At 39.6% G+C, this 21,238-nt stretch overlaps 1 protein-coding gene across 10 annotated transcripts in view; it reads left to right on the top strand.

Annotated features, from left to right (window-relative positions):
* Positions 1–21,238, top strand: part of RGS3 (regulator of G protein signaling 3) — a 233,983-nt gene that overhangs the window by 156,287 nt on the left and 56,458 nt on the right. The window contains exon 19 of one of the 10 annotated variants that reach the window (XM_007474998.3): positions 1,640–6,760. The exons of the other annotated variants lie outside the window; for them this stretch is intronic. Coding sequence (XP_007475060.1) covers positions 1,640–1,747 — 108 coding nt within the window. The 3' untranslated portion in view covers positions 1,748–6,760. Of the gene's footprint in view, positions 1–1,639; positions 6,761–21,238 lie in introns of those variants that run through there. 10 annotated transcript variants of the gene reach the window in all.

Raw genomic sequence — 21,238 nt, 5'->3', positions numbered from 1 at the left:
AAGGGTAGGCAATGGGGGTCAAGTGACTTGCCCAGGGTCACACAGCTAGGAAGTGGCTGAGGCCGGATTTGAACCTAGGACCTCCCATCTCTAGGCCTGGCTCTCAATCCACTGAGCTACCTAGCTGCCTCCCCCTGTCTGATTTTAATGTATTGATGTATTAATGGAAAATGAACTATATAAATATGTATGGTTTTCTTAGTCAATATGTGGCCCATGGGGATCCTTATGTATGGTTTAGTGGCCCATTTCTTTTTGAGTTTGACACCACTGCTCTGGAATACCTTGCACAAAAATTGTTTCCTGCCCTCCATCAATTTAAGATCGAAGATAACTTGAACATAGAGAGATATTTGTTTTTGGACAATCACCAGATAGTTATTGTATTTTTGCTATGTAAGTTACTATTCTGGATACTATGGGAATTAGAAAAGAAATGTAACTTGGATGCTGCTTTTAAGAGCCTGATAGTCTAAAAGGAACCGATAAAATCTGAAGGCAGATTGAAGCATTCCATTTTTTCACTTTATTGTCTTCATGAGTTTTTTCCTAATATAAGTAATGTGTGCCTTCTTTCATGATATGATACATGGAAATATGTATTGCATGATAGCACATGCATCCTATATCACATTACCTGTAATCTCAGGAGGGGGGGAGGAAGGGAGAGAACATGGATCACAAAATATCAGAAAACAATTATTAAAAATTGCATTGATATGTTAAAAATAAATATTTTTATACATAGAAAAGAACCTCACAGCTTAGGAGATGACATATGAACATGAAAAGATAATTTATGCAGTAAAACTGTGTGTAATAACCATCAACTAAATTGGGAAGGATAATCAGTGCTTTAGAAGCTAAAAAGAGGAAAAAAGCAGAGATGGCCTCACAGAGGAAGCAAATTTTGAGCTGAACTTGGAAGGATAGGCCAGGATTTAGACAGGTAGAAAGAAGGAGAGAGGCCACTTTAGATAGGGAGGATGGCCTGAATAACAAGAGGCATTGACTAGGCAAAATCCAATTTAGTTGAAACAGAAAATGTATATAGAAGTGCTGGGAAGTAGATAACACTGGAAAGGTGGACTGTGACCAGATAATAGAGACCCTGGAATAAATGACAGGCAAAAGTATTTGGGTTTGCTCTTAGAGGCAACAGGGGTCTTTGAGAATATTTGGGCATGTCGAAAGTGGTGTTATAGAAAAATTAGTCTGGGAGATGACATTTATGAAGCCTGAACCCATATTGAGCAAGAATAAGAGGACATATCGCTCTGTGTTTTCCCTCTTGCACTGAATCGCTGTCCTTGAGAGTCTGGATAAAAGGGAAACTGAGGCTGCCTGATGTCAAAACAGGATACAGCAACCCAGAATACTAGGACTTGATTTCATTTCCTCCTGAACCAGTCTGACCGTAAAACATCATCATTCCCCTGGGGCAGCTAGGGAAGGGAAAATAGAGGATGTTAACTAATATATTACTACCCAGCTAGATGCTTCTGTTTGCTGTCTAGTAGCCTGACTAGTTATAAATATGTAGAAAATAGAGTTCAGCAAGAAAGATGAATTCAGATGGGTTGAAGTGAACTCACTGAAGTAGATAGAAAGCTAATTCCAGTTCTGTCTGGTTCCACAGAAACTCCACCCTCACAGCTCTTTCCAGCAGGAGGCAGCGCCAGCCAACTCAACCTGTGAAACTCAGCATAGAAGCTTTACGTCATCAGGACAAACTCTCATTGGATGATCAAACCCAAGAGCAGGACTCTGCTTCTAACAACTTGACCCTTTCTTGGGTACCCTCCACTTGAGTATCCTCCATTCCACAGTAACTTCATCTCAATGTGGAGGACTAAGATGGTGGCCTTGATGGCATGCAGGGCTATCCCAAGAGAGGGCCTCCAAGGGAGTGTGCGGATTGGTACCTGATGGTCCACAACAGAGGAGACTTAGAGGAGACTCAATGGAGCTCTTCCTGATGAGGAAAAAAATGAATAAAATTTCATCTGTCCTTCCTCATTCCCTGGAATACCTCCTTCTCCTTCAGAAGGGCAGGAAATGGCTTGAGGGACTTTATAACCCAGAATAGAATTAGCTTCTAGGAATTCTCCCATTTTCAGAAGGTGCTTGGACTTAGGCTTATGGAAAAAATGATGTAACCATTGAAGTTTGTAGGCTCAGGAATGAGGGATTTAGATTTCTGCATGGAAAGAAATTAAACATCTCTCCTTACCCAATTCCCATCAGTACAATCAACAGATGAGCAAGAGAGTTTTTGGAATTTTCCTTAAACCTTCCATACTTTGCCAAAGAATATGGTCACTGCCATAGGAGTTAGGATATATACTGAGTTATGTAGTTCAAGTGCATTTAGATTCTCTGAGCTGAGCCAACTGGTTTACTATGTTCATACCCAAGAGAGTGTGACATATCTTCAGGTCTTAGCAGAAAGTAATTTTTTCTCATTGCCTTAAAGATGGTTTTTGAAGCAATAAACTCCAAGTTATCTCATTGTGCTTAACGTGAATTTTAGAAAGGGAAAAATGGCAGCATTTGTAGAGTAGTTGAGGTCAAGAGATAGGTTTGGGGAACTCTTTTTTTGCTTCCTGTTGGATTAATTACTATGTGTGGGTTTATTACTCCACAGATTATAGATGTACTGCTAGACCTTAGTTTTCAGCCTTTGAGTTTGGAGGATGGCTTACTATATATGATGCATTTTAAAGAGTATTTGTCCATAATGGCTCCTGCCACCTTTCCAGCTGCTGCCATTTATCTTACTCAAAATAGTAACGAAACCTGTGGGAGCTGTTTATCATTAGTATTTCACCAGAAGTATCTGGCCAGATCTTAGAGGGAAGCCAGAGAGAAAATCTCTATGAGTCTCAGGGACTCAAGCACACAAACTATATGAGGCAGGTCATAAATCCTTGAATTCCAGATCAAATAAAGTGATTTTCCCACTTGTCATTTTGTCATCCCATTACATTTTCCCTGGCCCTCTCTGTATGATAGAGCATAACACTGGGGCCATGTTGTCCATCTCTTGTTGAATTCTACCTAGTTTTTTGCCTGGTTTCTTTTTACATTCTGGGCTGCTTTGCCCTTGTGAATTTGTATCATTGGTATATCTGCTGGAACCTCACACGCTGGAGAAAAGATTCCCCCTGGGAAAGAGCAAAGTGAATTGAATTAAGGTTCTTTCTCCATCCTTACCTGGGGGCCTGGAACCAGAAGAAAGGTGGAATCATGGGCTCAGGGAAGAAATTGAGGCCAGGCTTGAAATCTGTTCAGGGTTAATGCTGAGCTGCCCCAGGTGAATGACAGTTTGAACAACTCGAACCTCCATAGATGAATCGCCAGGATCTGTACAGACAATAAGATGCCCTTTGATTTAATTTTCTTCAGTTCAGAAATAACATTAAAAGGGAGGGAGAGAGAGAGACTCCGGAGAATTACATTTCTGGGAAGGCACTGAGCGGGCCACCTCACCCGTAACAACTCCTCCGCTTTTCAGTGGAGATGTCTTGAAGACTCTTTGTGATCATGAAGCAAAAGGCTTGGCCAGTAGGAGAAAGATGGGAGAATGTTCCAGGACCCCTAGATTTGCTGTCCTCGTTCCCTGCCACAGCTGAGCAGGAGGAATGAAGCTTTCTCACTGAGTTCAGCTTAGTTGGATCTTAGGATCAAAGAGTTAGAGTGGGAAGGCCCCTGAGAGCCCAGGGCCATTCTAGTACAATTCCCTCCCATTTGTTAGATGAGGTGCATGGGGACCAGTGAAGTTAAGTGACTCCCCAAAGTCAAATGGGGAAGGAGTAACTGAGGTGATATTTGAACTTGGATCTCCTCCAAATCCACTGCCTTCCCCCTGTACCATGCTGGGTGAGCAGAGAGGACACGAGAGGCTCCTTGACAAAGTGTAGGGGTCTAGCTGTTACAGTTGTGCATCAGTTTCTGTCAGACCCTCAATTTTCTTGCTGTTGACTGTGGTGCGCTACAGGGACCATTGCTGTTCTCTTTCAAAAAATCAATGAACCAATCTTGCTTCATTCACCGTGGAGGAGGAATGATGACCTGGTATCCTTTGTTCTTCATCATGGGCGTCTATCACAAATGTCCAGACGTGATATGTAATCTAACAAAATGGGTTGCATTTAAAATTCATAATCACAGCAACAAGCTCAATTGCCACTCTTCTCTATAAATCACTTTAAAGGCTCCATAGTGGCCTCTTCACTAGTTGGCTAATTGTCTTAGTTCAGTGCCCTCAATCTCAGTAGTTAAGATGAAGGGAGCCCGACCACTTATTGCTGAGAAGGCTGTTTGTGCCGTCTGAATACAAAGTGATCATTTTAGTCCTCGGCACTCTGTTATGCACTTTATAAGGTTTTCATGTATGACCAGATCCCCGGCGCTTCAGAATGTTACCTCTTTTGTAGATAGTAATGATCGCGTTATCTGTTGTTGCGTGTTTGCTCTGCTTCTGGGTAGATTTAACTTATATTTGTTGATGTCATTTATTTGTGTTTTTGTGGATGTTGAAAAACAAACCTGCCATTGGAGTTTCTTTGGCATATATGCAGAGAGACAGTAGTGCCTAGAGAGCTGGCCTGGCTATGGAGTGAAGACCACCTGGGCCTCTGACACATACTTGGTTTTGGAACCTTAGGAAAATCTTTACCTAAAGTCTCAGGACCTCAGGCAACTTTCTAAGGCTATAAGTCTCAGAGGGGCAGTTGATCTTTATTAGTAAAGAGAGTTTGCCCACCTGAAATCTCTTCTACCAATGAAATCACAATCCTGGACCTTGAAAAAAAAATCTTCAGCAGAAACAAAGGATGTCATTTACAGGAAGTGAATCAGGACTCTTTATTCTGAAAGGACAATTGCAAAGAACCGATTGATTAATTAATCAAGTATGTCATGAATCCGTGAAGGGAATGGTGGGGAAACATATGTCAGACTCACCAGATTCTGGAACATAAAGGAGAAGATCTCACTTGAAACTTGAAATAAATGAAGTTGGGGGGTGGGGCGCGGGGCGGGGAATAATCTAGATGTCCCAGTCTCAAGAAGTTCATTAATTAAAGTTCAAAATAAAAAATAACTTTTGAAAAGGTTTAAAGAAATTTGTGGATGATGGCTCCATAGTAGGCTTTTAAAGAACAAAGGATATTTGAGGTTCCTGTTATGGAAGATGAGCATGCTTTTCTCTCTGTTTCTCTCTAGGAAAGAGAATCCTGGTCCAGATGGGCAGGATTCTGATATTTCAATATTGACTAGAAGTAGGATAAAGGGTTCTGATATTGATTAGATGTAGGAAAAATGTCACATGTACGTGGCACTTAGCAGGAATCCCATAAAGGAGGCTTTTAAATAGAGCATCACTTAATGTGATGGAAAGTCCTCTGCTCTGCCCATTTTTTCTGCTTAGATTTCTCTTGTGAGACGTGGTTACCACTAGAGTTCTCAGAAGTGTTGCTAAATGACCAAGTAAAAGTCAATTGAATCAAACTGAATTTCAGATTTCCATCTAAGGAAGCAGACACGTTTTCCTAAAAAGCATTAAGTGCTGCTGGCATCCTCCTCTAGGGCTGTAGACAGAAAGTAAGGAACTAGAAGCATTGAAAGAAAGCCCTTTTATTCTGACAAACTTAGCTCTTATGGACTGCCCTAGCCTTCACACCTTTCCCATCCCAGTGCTTAGGAAAGAAGACGGAATGTGTGGAATTTAGGGTCAGTTCCAGATTTGTTCAGAAATATAATCTTAGGTAGAGTCCATTATTTCCCATTACTTTGATCCTGCCTTCAAATGCAGATGTCTTGTCACTTTCTTTGTAGTTCTAGAAAGAGAAAACTCTTTTCTTTTCCCCCCTTAATACCGCTTGCATCACTTTTCTATGCTTGATGGAAGTTCTACCTTCTAAAATGCCCCTGCAGTTCTCGGATCCCTAGGTTGGTGGAGTCTAGGGGCAGGAGTCCTCAGATGATTCATCTCAGAACCCACCTGGATGATTTGAAGCACTATTCGCTACCTTTCTTATAGGGTTTCTGATACTGGGTTGGGGTTTGGCCAAGAACCATCTCTATAGTCCTTCCTTATCATCCTCATTTCTGTGGGCATTTCCTTTTCATTCCCTAACTACCTAGTGACCTCAGGGCTTTGGGAAAAGAAAAATTAGCTGCTTTCCACCAATGTTTGGATAGAATTTGGTTCAGGTTCTTCATCAAGGTCATTAGTAACAAGTGTTTGAGAATGTGCTATAAAGAAGACTTTTAGAGGATAGACTAGACTCAGGCTCTCCGACTATATTCTAAAAAGACTCAGTAAGAACAGTCTGTTGTTGACACTGGTACAAGATTTGTTAGTGGGCAGGGACTAAACACAGATAAATTTGTATACTCGGTGTGTAGCCATAACATATATATATATATATATGCGCATTCATACTCTGCATAACATGTTGCCCTGACCAGCAAGATACAATTGACATTACGTTATTATTACAGTGTTATTAAATGCCACTATATAATCACTACATGCTGCTGTAACGTTATTTGACATATCTGTCCTTTATATCATTGTTCCTATGGAACTACTGGTAATATTATCTCATTTAACATAATATTTTTCCCAAGTAAGTTTGTTTTATTTTGGGGTGCTCAGGGAATAACTGAATAAAGTTATTTTTTATTATTCTAAATTGAATAACTATCAACAAAAACAAGCATTCCAATAAAATTGAACCCTGGATTGTCACCTTTTGGACTTATGGTACATTTTATATGTATGAAAGTGAGTTTATACACTACCTCCCCTTATCAACAACCAGCCCTCTGACACCAGTCGAGCAGTCCTGAACTGATGATATTTCCCACAATGGCCAATTCAGAGCTTCTGATCCAAGGGCTCTTCCCTATCATTTCTTTTTTTGCCTTATCAAGACACTATTTGCATGCATTTCTGATTTCTTCCCACTACTCCTTTCCCTCTTCCACTAATCATAGTTCCATAATTCTTTTGCTAATTTCACTCTCTTAAGTATATATTATATACATATATGTGTGTATGTATGTATGTATGTATGCTATGTATCTTCTCTCCCACCCTACCTCCATCTCTTTTATCTCTTGTATTTTTTCTTTTTGTTATTTTCTGGGGGGTAGCTGGGTGGCTCAGTGGATTGAAAATCAGGCCTAGGGACAGGTGGTCCTAGGTTCAAATGTGACCTCACTTCCTAGCTGTGTGACCTTGGGCAAGTCACTTGACCCCCATTGCCTAGCCCTTACCACTCTTCTGCCTTAGAACCAATATACACTATTAATTCTAAGACTTTAGAAGTTAAGGACTTAAAAGTTTATTTTCTGTCTTAGTAATAACTTTAAGACAGAAGGGCAAAGACTAGGCAAATGGGGATAAGTGACTTGTCCAGGGTCATACAGCTAAGGATATATCTTCTGTCTCTTGTTGAGGAAGATCTTTTTTGAATAATTTTTTTCTCCTTCTTTGTTCTATTTGTGACCTCTCTTCTTCCAGAACACCATAGCTGACTGATATAAATGAATGGTGTTAGGGGGCAGCTGGGCAGTTCAGTGGATTGAGAGTCAGGCCCAGAGACAGGAGGTCCTGGGTTCAAATCTGGTCTCAGACACTTCCCAGCTGTGTGACCCTGGGCAAGTCACTTAACCCCCATTGCCTAGCCTTACCACTCTTCTGCCTTGGAACCAATACATAGTATTGATTCCAAGACAGAAGGTAAGGGTTTTAATTTTAAAATAAAAATAAATACAATTTTAAAAAATGAATGGCGTTAGATGCTTATGTAAAGGAAAAAGAGAAGTCCTTCATTTTGTGGGTGAAATTAGATATTCAGTTAATTCAGCAAACAATTACGTATGCACTAAAGCTATTCAGTGCTAGGGATACAAAGTTGAAACATTATATATAGACCTTGTCCAAGACCAGCTCCCAGTAAGATGAATACAACTATGATAAAGGCAGAATGTTTTAAGAACATGTTGAAAATTATTGCCATTCTCTTATAAATAGCCTTTGAAAGTTCCCAGAAGTCCTTCAGAAAATTCTACAGCTACCTCTTGATCTTACCCTAGTTCTCAAGTACCAACAAAAACTTCAATGAAAGATATTTTTTATCATGTTTAATGATAACTATTACAATGGAGACAGATCACTGCAAATTAAATCAATTCAAAAACATTAAGTACCTACTAGGTATGAGGTGCTTGGTAAATAAATAGAAAAACTGAACCCTGCCTTCAAGGAGTTTAATATTTTAGGTGGTGGAGGAGGGGAGGTTACTGTCATGTTAGTCTTAGATAACTTAAAAGAAGGAAACTTGAGGAAGAAAAAGAACATTAACAAGCACAGGTTTGGATCGGGTGACACTTCAATGGAGTCTCAAAGGATAATAAAGATTTTAAAAGAACTAAAAAAGAAATACATGGTAGATGTGGGATGTGGCCTATGTGAAGTTTGACTAGATTGAGAGTATGTGAAAGGAAATTACATGAAATGAAGCTGGAAAGGTAGTCTGGAGTTAGATTGGGAGTGACTTCAATGACAGATGGATCTATTGTGCCCCAGAAGCAATAGAGAAACTAAACATTTGGAGGCAGAGAGGAGTGACATAGTGAGACCTGGACCTGAGAAAGAGGGGTAGAGGGCCTGAAGTACGATGGTGGTCCTGTGACTGGAGAGCGAGGGGATAGACTTGTGAGGTGTAGAGATAATGCTGTCTAGATTTGGCAACTAATTGGATCTGGGAAGCGAGACTGAGGGAATAGTCAAAGATCACACTCCAAGGTTATGAAAACTGAGTGACTGGGAGGATAAGGTGCCTTTAACAGAAATTGGGAAGTTTGAAGGAGCAATAGATTTAGATAAGATAATCAGTTCTGTTACAGATATCATGATTTTGAGACAAAACATCTAGGTGGCCATTTTGAGTTGGTGATATGGGATTTCAAGAGAGAGATTAGAAGGAGATAAAGATTTAGGAGTCCTCTACATAGAGATGATAATTAAGCCCTATAGAAACGGATGAGGTCTTTAAAGGAGAGAACTTAAAGCTCAGGACAGATCCTAGAGGTTATCCATGCTTAGGTTAGTGAGAAGGATAATTTAACAACAAAAGTCTAAAAAGGAATAGTTAAGCAGGCAGGAAATATGAAAGAAGAAATTAATGTCTAGGAGATGAGAGACACGTTTTCAGATAGTAAAGAAGAACCCAGCAGTTAGGGAGAGATTAAAAATGAGAGTAGAAAAGATCCAAAGATTTAGTTCCTGGAGGGGTTGGGGGATCCAGTCAGAGAAAGCAGTCATGGCTTATGGGACTCAGAGCATTGTGAACTATTTTGCCCCAGGGCTTGAGGCTTCACCACATTCTAAAAGGGCCAAACTTTATGGTCTTCAGGGCCTCACTGCAGGCTAGTGCCAGGACTTGGGACTTCAAGGGGTAGTTGTGGGGTGCTTTACTGCTTGCTTAAGCAGAGTCTCAGAATCTCAAAGTTGTCCTATGCTCAGACTTGGAATCTGGTGCAGTAGGTGAGAGGTGGCTGACTGGCACTCCTCTGTGTGCAGTTTTACTTCTGATTCCCCCTTATCCCATGAAAATGAACTTTTTCTGCCTATCTTTCAAGTTGTTTTCTGCAGGAAAGCCCCAGCACTATCTCCTTGTTGCTTTTGTGACTTCAGGAGTTTTGAGGTGCTATTTTAAGGTAGGTTTGGCAGGATTTTGAAAAAGGTTCCAATTTTCACTGCTACTAAGCCACTATCTTGGCTCTTAATCAGTACTGGAAAGAGAGAATATAGGTAGAGAAGAACAACTTTAGGGGAACACCCAAGGTTAAGAAATAAGACAAAGATGATAATTCAGCAAAGGATACTGATATGGTATGGCCAGGCAGGTAGATTATCATGAGAGAGCAGTATTACAAAAATTTAGAGAGTATTCAGAAGAAAAAGGTGGTGGAGCAATGGCAAATACCACAGAGAGGATGAAGCAAGGAGCATAGAACTGAGAAAAAAACAGTGGATTTAACAATTAAGATCATTGACAAATTTGGAAAGAAATTTCAGTTTAGTGATAAAGTAAAAAACCAGACTGCAAATTGCTAAGAAATGAATGAGAGGAAAAATAAGTGAGGGCAATGAGTATACATAGATTTTTCTAGGAATTTAGTTGTGAAATGGAGTAGAAATGTAGGATATTGGCTTGAGGAAACGATATGGTCAAGTAAAAGATTTTTTTTAAGGATGGAGAAGAGCTGGAGATATTTAAAGGCAAAAGAAAGTAGCTAGTAGGTAAGTAAAGAGGGAAGGGGGTAAGGATGCTTGTGGAGACAATTCAATAGAGAAGATGGGTGGGAATGAGATCAAGGATACAATTATAAGGGTTGATTTTGGCACTGAGAAAGATAGCCTTTTCATCAGAGATGAGTAAAAGTGAAAAGGACATCCATGATTTTAAGGAATTCTGAGGTGTATTAGAAGGAGAGAAGAGGGAACTAATAGTGAATGAAATATTTTCTCGGTAAAGTAAGAGATAAATTCCTTTTCTAAGAAGGATGGAAGGAAGAAGGGATTGATATGGGAGAATGGAGGAAAGAATAGAAATTTGAAACAGTTCCTGTGGGAAATATAATAGAGAAGGGGGAGTAAGAGGATTGCTTTGTATCATGAAGGCCTAGTTAAGACTAGAGTCCAGTGGCATGACCTTTTTCAATTCCATTCATCGACATTGGAGAACTAGAGAAGAAAGCTGGAGGAAATAATCTACAGATGAGGTCTGGTAAGGCATTAGGGAAGAAAGAATAAAGGGATCAGGGGTATGAAAGAAGATTTGAGGTGGTTAACTACCTATGGGGTCAAGATTGGGAGGGAGGAAAGGAAAGCCAGAATAGGGAGAGTCCCGAAGAGTAGAGAGGTCATGGTGAGAACAAATAAAAAATGACTTTTAGAGAAATAAGGCAAAGGGAATTATGAAATGGAATGGAATCGAAAGGAGAGGGAATAATGGAAGGCTATTATAGAATTTCAGAAATCTTAAACATGGGAGTGAAACACTTCTAGGTAAGGAGGAGATCAAGGTTGTGACTGTTACAGTGTGTGACTGAGGTGGAGTGAAGGAGTAGATCCTGAGAATTAAGATTAAGGAGCTGGGAGACTAAAATGTTTGAATGGGCATTTTGTCTAGGTACAAGTCTTCTAGGTTAAAAGCAGTGAGTAGGATAGAGGGCAAATCGTGAATCCTTTGCGAAAGAATGACCAATGCCTTTTTTTTCTCCCAGAGGAGTCATTTTTCCTTGGAAGGCCCCTCACCAAAGGCATTTCTTTCAAAAAGAAATGGAGGCTGGAGTTCAGGAGGCTTTATAAATATATAATAGACTTGCTCTATTTCCCATACTGGGGAGGGAGGAATCTCAGAGTACTAAGAAAGGGAGCCCTATATTCTTTTCCCGTGGGACAACCTGGAACCCCTGCTGTGTCAGAATAGAAAGGAACATCTTCTCCACAGCAGGGCTTGCCCCTTCCTACCTGCAAGGCATCTGCTTTCTACAAGGTGGTTTCAGGAGAAGAGGGTTTGGCTAGGCAGCAGATTGACCTTTGCTGAGCTAACTCAAGGATGAAGAAAGGAAAAGGGGAACTGGTAAATCCTTAAAAATGAAGACTTGAGGACAATAGGAGACTCAAGGAGGAAGTTAGGAAAGACAAGAAAAGGAAAGGAAATTGGCTGTGCCTATAGTACTTTAGAGCTGAGAATAAAAGCTTTGGATTTCAAGACCCAGGAGAGCTGGCCACGACTAGTAAGAAAGACAAAAGCCCAAGAAACTTGTACTTCTGGTATGTCTGAAGAACAGGGAAAATTTTGTAGTGATTTACACAGACTTCATGACATTTGACTTTCTGCCATGGACAAGTGATAATTATCTGTGTCCAAAAGACAGATTGATCTCCTTTTGAGAAGACAAAGTAAAGGGTCTTGAGGAACATCTCTTCAATCCCTGCTATCAGGAAGAATGTAGTGTTACTTAAAAAATTGAAAGAGTTTCTATGTAACCCCCCCCCCAAAAAAAAAGATTCCTAAAGACAGAAAAGACTTGGCTAGAGCAGGAGGATAGAAGATGGTGAGAAAAGAAAAAAGGAAAAAGAATATCTTGTAGAACACTCAGCAAGAGGGTGGAAATAGGTAAGTTTTGGAAACAGACCATAAGCTGGGGAATGATGGATCATACTATAGTCATCATTTGGATGGAGTTCATGCTCTGAAAAGCAGAGCACAAATCATAATTTCTTGTCTTGTTCTAATGATAACTTTATCCATCAAAAGATGGAAGAATTTGGAAAACTGCTATCCTGGATCAGAATTTTACCAAAAGGAATTGGGTGCTAAAGTAGGTATGAGGAGAAATAGAGGGGAAATCCATCACTTCATCTTAGAAATTTGAAAAAGGAGAGAAAATTGAGCCTAGTCTGGTATGCATGCAAGGTTATTGGAGAGAAGATTTCAAAAGATTCAGAGAAAGGATCCTCTGGATCCAAATTTGACCAAAGTCATACCAGGAGGGAAAGGAAGTTTTCAGGAATGAAATTCTGAAGACACAAAGAAAAATAATTCCAATGAGAGAGAGAGAAATGTGGAAGTGAATGGAAATTAAGCAACTTGGATTTTTGAAAAGATACATATAGAAGATGAAAGCAAAGGCAAGTAATGAAAGATGGATATAAAACAAGATATGGGCCTGAAGGAACAGCATCAGAACTAACTGGCAATATATGTAGATAGAATGAACCTCAAAGGAGACAACCTGATTGATTGATAGTGGCAGAGGGAGACTCTAGAAGTAGGAACAAGTGTATGCTAATTTATCCTCCAGAATCAGTTTTTTGGAGGATAGGCACAGGACAGTAGGTGATTCCCAGACTGGAAAGGTTAAGAAGGGACGTAGAGTTGTTTGGAAGAGAACCAGGTCCCTGTGACTGCCAAAAGATGGTAGGAGCACAAGATGAAGGAAAGTTTGTTAATGCCTGAACATTATAAGGGACACAATGAAAGAGGAAAAGCAAAACTAGATTGAGATTTGGGAAGGATAGGGCTGAGGTGAATGGGAAGCGTTAATAAGAGAGGGGATGATTTTTGTCATCTCACAGTGCTTTGCACAGAGTAAGTGCTTAATAAATGTTTCTTTTATTCAGGTATTCCCCACTGCCTTGTAGGGAGGTGGGATGGAGATGGGGGAGTACAATGCACATTTAAGGAATTTTAGATCTGAAAAGGACTTCAGAGAATGTTTAATCCAATGCCCTGATTTTACAATTGCTGAAGGCCTGGGATGGGGTGGGGGAGAGGTATGAATGACTTGTTCTAGATCACCACACAACTGGCTACAGCATTCCAGTACTCGTTCTCCTACACTTCATTGCCTGTGCCTGATAATTTTTGAGAACTTTGCCAGGTGTGTAGAAGGGACAAATAGTGTCACATAAATTTTTTACTTTCCTATCTCAGCAGTCCAGTATGTTGTCTTTGGGAAATTTAAGTCACTGCTTCAGGCTGTAATGGAAATAGCAAGAAATCAGCTAACAAATTTGGAAGAGCTGGCCTAGCTGACTGGTTTGCCTATAAATTCCTGGCTACTTTTGCTGGAGCAGAATGAATGGGCCCCTGATGAATCACCTGGGCTTTGACAAACATGGGACTAATGAAGAAGCACCCTGTGAAGTCTACCCTCAAAATAGCTTTCAAGCAAAGAACAATTCTAAGAAGGTGGGCCCCTGACTGGGAGGAGTAGCAGCTTCCCAATCCCACCCTGCCACTTTAGCTTAGATCATGGTCACTGTGTGCAGTCATTTGATCTGAACTATAACCTATCTCCTTTTTACTCCAAAGCTGTCCAGAAAGGACCTGGCAGGATGAAGGGGAAAAAATGGTCTTTTTTTTTTCTTTCCACAGAACATAGCGACATTTTTTCCCCCTGTTTTTTCTTCAGGGTTAATGCAGACTCCTCAGTGGGTCTTTTACTGACCCTGGACAAAGACAAGAGCCTGGGAATTCCAGGGGGCCGGAAGGGTAGACACTTCCTTTGAGTCGCCTTTCAGACTCCTAGTCCTCTGGCTAGTGTCCTTTTGGCCTTGACTTCTGCTCAATCCTCCTTCTCACTCTGTTCACTTCCTTTTGGAAATATTACTCCTCCCTAGATGAATCTTGGTTCATCTCTCCAGGCTTTAGGGTCAGGAGAGGGGGAAAGAAATTAATCTTTGATGGGATTAAGGTCTGATGAGAGCTCAGTGAGAAATCTGGTGGCCTTTCCTAGGCTTAAGAACTTCCTTTCCAGCTTTCTTGTTGCTCTTCACCTTTTGGAAGGAGGAGGGAAAAAAAAAACTGTTTCTCTTTCATTTTGCTGCTTACACAACAGGGTTTGGGGAGGTCAGACCTTGAAATTTGTAGTAACTGGATCAATACTAGTATCTAATGGTGATTTAGGCAACCATAAGCCCTACAGTCCTATCTGTTCAAGCCCACAAGCAAATCTGGACTGTCCTGATAAGGTGACAGTGAAACTATAAAGAGAGTGTAAGAATATTTCAGGTCAGCCTGCTTGGAAGAGAGAATGATGTGATTTGGTGAGTTCCTTAAGATTTTAGGGGGAATTAGCTCTTTGGGAGCGGGAGTCAATTTAGGGCACGTCCATCCAGATCAGAACAACATGATGATAAATTAGTGACGAACATCTTAGGTTTTTCTCACCCACAAATAGAAGTTAAGTACCAATAATGGTACTTTTGTTCTTTGAATCTCCCATGGCCTAGAATAGTATTTTATAGGGAATCACAGACTATTAGACCTGAAAAGAACTTTTGTGATTTGTCAAACTCTTATTTGATAGGAAATTGAGACCAAGGAGATTGTGGCTTACCTGAACTCGTATTGTAAGTTGGAGTTCTATGAATGTTTGTTGGTTGAAAGTTATATAGCAAAACAAAATGAATGTGGATAGTATGACCAAAGAAAAGCTTTGGTAGCAGCTTAGAGGCATATTCACCATTAATTTAGTATGGTACAAGTTGGGACAGCTAGGAGCCCTGGGACAGAATTAAAGGAAAACTCAAGCTGATTATCTGGCACATTTTCCTGGTGGTGATGAAGACAATTGGATTATGAAATGGGCTCCCCAGGGACCAGGGTGGAAATCTCATTAATTAGGAATTGAACACTAGCCCAGACTCTGCTGCAGAAGGTATTCTGTTGAAGCTGCAGAATTCTGTTCCCCGAAGCAGCATCAGGGTCAGCCTTCCTAAGGACCTGCCTGTATTAGCTTAAAGTAGACTAGGGAGTTTCATAGCCATGAAAAGCTTTTCTCTTTCACCTTCATTCTTTTTTTTTTAAACTATTACCTTTTGTCTTAGAATCAATACTAAGTTTCAGTTCCAAGGCAGAAGAGTAGTAGTAAGGGCTAAGCAATTGGAGTTAAATGACTTGCCCAGAGTCACATATAGGAAGTATCTAAGGTGATATTTGAATCCATGACCTCCTGTCTCAGGGCCTGGCTCTCTATCCACTGAGCCACCTAGCTGTCCCCACTCATTTTTATTCTTACCCCCTGAACATTTGGGCATATGAGTGTAGTTTTTACTCTGTGTTAGGTTGAGTTTCTTTCCTTTTATCCTTTTGCCTCAGTGGAGCATGGGGCACTTGTTTATTAAGATAAGCTAAATATGTTTTTGATATTTTATTTTTTCACCAATTACAGTTAAAAACAATTTCCAATGATTAAAAAAAATTTAAATCTTGAATTCTCTCCTTCCCTCCCCACCACCACCTAAGAAGGTAAACAATCTGATACAGACTTTGTAAAACAAAATTTCCTATATTCTTTTATGAAAGAAAACTCAACCCCCCCAAATTAATAAAGTGAAAAAAGTTTGCTATTATGTATATTTAGACTCCATCAGTTCTTTCTCCAGAAACATTTATAACATTTTTTAGTAGGAGTCCTTTGGGATTGTTTTGGATAGTTGCATTGCTGAGAATAGCTAAATTATTCACAGTTCTTCATCTTATGGTATTGCTGTAACTGTGTACAATGTTCTTCTGGTTCTGCTTATTTCACTCTGCATCAGTTCCTGTAAGTCTTTTCAGGTTTTTTTTGAGGTCCTCTTGCTCAGCATTTCTTATAGCACAATAGAATTCCATTACAATCATATAATATACCTTACTTAGCCATTCCATAGTTTATGGTTGTTCCCTCACTTTCTAATTCTTTGCTTTGGAATACAAACCTAATAATGATATTACTGAGTCAAAGGTTTTATGATCCTTTGGGCATAGAATCAAATTGCTCTCCAGAATGGTTGAACCAACTTACAACTCCCTCAATAGTGCATTAGTGTTTCAATTTTCCCATATCCCCTTCAAGTTGTGTCATTTTCCTTTTCTGTCATAATAGCCAATCTGATAAGTATAGGGTGGTATCTCAGAGTTGCTTTAATTTACACTTCTCTAATAATGATTTAGAACATTTTTTCATGGGATTATAGATAGTTTTTTACCTGTTCATATTGTTTAATTTGTCATTTGGGGAATGACTTGGATTCTTTATATATTAGATTCATTTCTCCATGTATTTGAGAAATGAGGCCTTAATTAGCAAGATGTGTAAAATTTTCCTACCACTATGATTATTGTGTATTACTCTATCCTATTCCCACCATGTTTATTCTTTTCTTTCTCCTATCCTGTCCATCCTCAAAAGTATTTAGAATGCCGCAGTCAGGGTCCAGCCCCACTCGAGACTCCAGGGTTCCTGACAGGTGGAGAATGATCAGCCAAAATAAATAAAATAAAATAAATAACAAACAGAAGACAGCTTAGTCATTACGGTCATGGGACTGCTTTGCATCTCCGAGCTGCTCCGCTTTCCCGATGTCTGATCTTTATTTTTATACCCATTCTCTTGGCATGCAGATACACAAAATCAAAGAGAGATAATTGGAAAAGTGATGCATTAACTTTTAACAAATCACTTGATTAACATTCTATATTTTTGTATTGTGATTACAGACAGAATACAAGATAAATGATTTCATCACAGGTGGCTTACTAGGGAGTTTGAGTTACTGATTTGTGTAACTGAGGTATATTGAAGCTTAGTGTACCTGTACTATACCTGTACATATTGTATGGGCCTCTATGATTGATTTGTGTGCTGACTTCATGAGAAAGTTTTGGGCTTGGTCTGTAGCTGCGTTTTTGCTGGGAATTATGTACCTAAGTAAAAGTTAACCCATGATAGTCTTTTTGGGATTGGGTTTGAGGGTCTGATCTTTTGGTGATGTTTTGGAGAATTAGGGTACATGTGTTTTGCTCTTGTATTATTTCTTTTGAGACTAGGGGAAATAATAATCATGTCAATTCATAGGTAAGGGGCATTGATGAAAGAAATCATGCAAGGGGGATAGAGTGGGCAGTCACACCTCGCCAAGGACCACTCTGTGGTCTCCCCAGCTACCATGAGTGACTCTGTCAAGGCGTCGTGGACTGATGGCCCCCAGCAGCTTCTGATCACTCCATCCCCCAATTTCCCCTCTTTTCTATCAGCATTCCTTCTTCTCTTATTCTCTTCTTCTCCTACTTTCCTATAGGATAAGATCTTTACCCAATTGACTGTGTATGTTATTTTTCCTTTGAGCCAATTCCTATGAGAGTAAAGTTCAAGTGCTCCCCTCTGCCTCCCCCATCTTCCCTGCTTTCATGCTTCTTTTTTATGTGAGATAATTTACTCCATTCTATTCCTATTTTCCCTGTTCTTTCAATGCATTGCTCTTTCTCACATCTTAATTTTATTTTTTTAGATATCAACCCATCATATTCAACTCATACCTTTGCCCTTTTTCTATGTATACTCCCTCTAACTGAACTAATAATGATAAAGTTCCTAGGAGTTAAAAGAATCCTCTTCCCACATAGGGGTGTAAACAATTTAACCTTACTTGAATGTCTTTTGATTCTCTTTCTTGTTTTACCTTTTTTTATGTTTCTCTTGAGTCTTATATTTGAGAGTCAAATTTCCCAAGCAGCCCTAATATTTTCATCAGGAATATTTGAAAGTTCTCTATTTCATTGAATGTCCATTTCCCCCTGAAAGATTATGCTCATTTTGCAGGGTAGGTGATTCTTGGTTGAAGACCTGGCTCCTTTGCCCTCTGGAATATCACATTCCCAGACCTCTACTCCTTTTTATGTAGAACTGCTAAATCTTGGGTTACCTTGTGTGGCTCCATGATATTTGAATTGTTTCTTTTTGGTTGTTTGTAATATTTTCTCCTTGTCTTGGTAGTTCTGGAATTTGACTATAATATTCCTAGGAGTTTTCATTTTGGGATTTTTCAGGAGGTGAACAGTGGATTCTTTTAATTCCTATTTTACTTTCTGATTCCAGAATATTAGGGTAGTTTTCCTTGGTAATTACTTGAAAGGTGATGTCTAGCCTCTTTTTTGACCATGGCTTTCAGGCAGTCTAGTAATTCTTAAGATCTCTCCTTGATCTATTTTCCACATCAGTTGTTTTTCCAATGAGATATTTCCCAAATTTCTTCTGTCTTTTCATCCCTTTGACATTGTTTTATTGTTTGTTGATTTCTAATAGTATCATTAGCTTCCATTTGCCCAATTCCAATTTTTAAGAAATTATTTTCTTGAGTAAGTTTTTGTACCTTTTCCAATGGACAATTCTATTTTTTTAAAAAAGTTCTTTTCCTCAGTGAATGCTTGTACCTCTTTTTCCATATGGCAAATTAGGCCTCCTTTTAAGGAGTTATTATCTTCAGTGCATTAAAAATATCTTTTTCCATTTGCCCAGTTATGCCTTTTTCTTCTCCTCATTGGATCTTTGTGCCTTTTTTACCAACCTTTCTTATTCCTTTTTCATTATTTTCCTCCATTATTCTAATTTCTCTTTTCCTCTACCTCTCTTATTTGATTTCTAAGATCCTTTTTGAACTCCTCCATTAATTCTTTTAGGGCTTGAGACCTATTTATATTTTTCGAGGGTCTTTGGATGAAATAATATTGACTTTGTTGTTTTCTTCTAAATTTGTGTTTTGTTCTTCTCTGTCACCAAAATAACTTCCTTTGTTGAGTTTTTTGTTGTTGTTGCTTGTTCATTTTCCAGCCTTCTTCTTGTCTTTTAACTTAAAACACACACACACACACACACACACACACACACACACACACACACACACACACCTAGTACAGATGGACTCCCCCAAGCTTTATGCAGCAACTTTGAGTTAGCTCTGGGGTTCTTTAAGTTTTCAATTCTCCAAAGGTGGTATGGACTAAAGAGAGGTGTGTTTAACACTTTTCTAGCCTATATTCTAGTCTGTGATCAGCCACAAGCACTCTTTTCCACCTTGGAACTGAGTTCCTACTCTTCTGCAATTACAAGAACTAATGTGGCTAATTGCTCTTCTTTCCCCTGGGATCATAACCCAAGACTATAACCTGGATCTGCATATGGGCAATGCAACAGAGTCTTGTACCCATAGCCAAATGGACCCCTAAAATCTCTTTTTGAACATTGGCCAACCTCCCTTTACTAAGCTGTACCTGAGAGCTCTGGAAGTCTTTGCTGCTGATTCAGTTCCCCCCCCTCCCCCAAGCCTGTGCTGGCTTGCCAAGGTGAGGTTTGCCTTGGCATGCTGGTTTGCACTCATCTTCCACTCTGGTTCTAGTCTTGTAGGTTTTTTTGGGCTAAAAAATTATTTCACCCCATCCTTTTGTGAGTTCTGCTATTCCCAAATTTGTTTTGAGGTAGTATGTATAGTTATTTGGAGAGTAATTTTGTAGAGGCCAAGGGACTCTGGATACCCACTCCACCATTTTGGCTCTGTGAAGAGCAAAATTTCCTTCATGGTAGTTTGCAGGAAAATTGTAGTAGCAAGATGGTAGAGAAATAGGAAAAAGGACAGCTTAGTTCTTTCTGCAGCATAATTCTTTCACAAAGATCTAGAAAATGTGCCAGATCAAGTCTTGATAGAGAAATTGAAAGAAAAAGTCACAATGAGTAATATTTCCAACATAAATCAGTATAAGGTGAGAGTAGAGAGTTCCATAGAAATGGGGAGAGAGTCTGACCAAGAGTGCCTCCTGGCCATAGGAACTACAAGAGAATCAAGGCCATGCAACAGGCCAGAAAAAGGTTATAGACCTATACAGAGGGACCGTGACCTTGAGTAGGATGTGGGAACAAGTCTCAGGTGGCAGCTCTGTCATTTATTACCCAATATGGGTCACAGATTCAGGGTGGACTGAGTAGGGGACTTATGCTCAGCAGATGATGGTATTTTAGGATAAGGTGGAGTCACCATAGTTGGAGTGTAGGTTATGTACTGAGCAAGAAGCAAGTTCAGAAACAGTAGTTGTGTGGCTATGACCTCAGGAGTGGAGCAGGGTCTCAGTTCCAGTCTCCAGTCTAACCAGAAGCCTGAAGTAGAATAATTCAGGCAGGAAGTCCAAACCAAAGAGGAGCCTAAAGAGCCATCCCTGTGAACCAGAAGAGCTTTATAGTTGCTAATTTCTAGATAGAGACTGAGCCTAGCAGTATTCTATTGGAATTTCCAACCGGGGTCAAGCCAACAAGAATGTTGTATAGACCCATGTCAGGGACTTGTAGAGCTTAGATGAGGGAGGCAGCAATTGGATTTTCCCTTGGATCACACCACTTTGGGAGCTTTGGTTACTCAAGTCGAATTCTATACAAACAAGGAGGAGGGGATGGAAGGAATGGGTATCACTTGAATCTCCTCATATGAATTGGTCAAAGAAGAGAAGAATATATTCAGATTTGTGTACAGAAATGCACTTTAACAGCAAAGAGGGAAAGAGAAAAGTAGAAATAAGAAGGAGAATAGATTAAAGGAGGGATTTGTCTAAGCAAAACAAATTCTTGACGAGGATGGGTTTCAAAGAGGGAATTAAAAGAAAATAGTGGAAAGATAAGAACTAGTATTGGGCTTTGGATGAGAGAGAAGAAGGAGGGGCAGGGATACAGAAGCAGAGCACTGGTGCTAAATTAATTTCTCTTTCATCATCCTCTTAATTCTAAATAAAGAGAAGGAAAAATATAAAAGAATAGGGTGGAGAGAAACAAAAATTAATAATCATACCCACAAATGTGAATGGTATGAACTCACCCATAAAATGGAAAAATAGCA

This window comes from Monodelphis domestica, chromosome 1 (genome assembly GCF_027887165.1).
Source record: "Monodelphis domestica isolate mMonDom1 chromosome 1, mMonDom1.pri, whole genome shotgun sequence".
In the NCBI taxonomy this organism is placed as follows: Eukaryota; Metazoa; Chordata; class Mammalia; order Didelphimorphia; family Didelphidae; genus Monodelphis; species Monodelphis domestica.
Note: the sequence above shows the minus strand (reverse complement) of the source record. Positions and strands in the feature narration are given on the sequence as shown.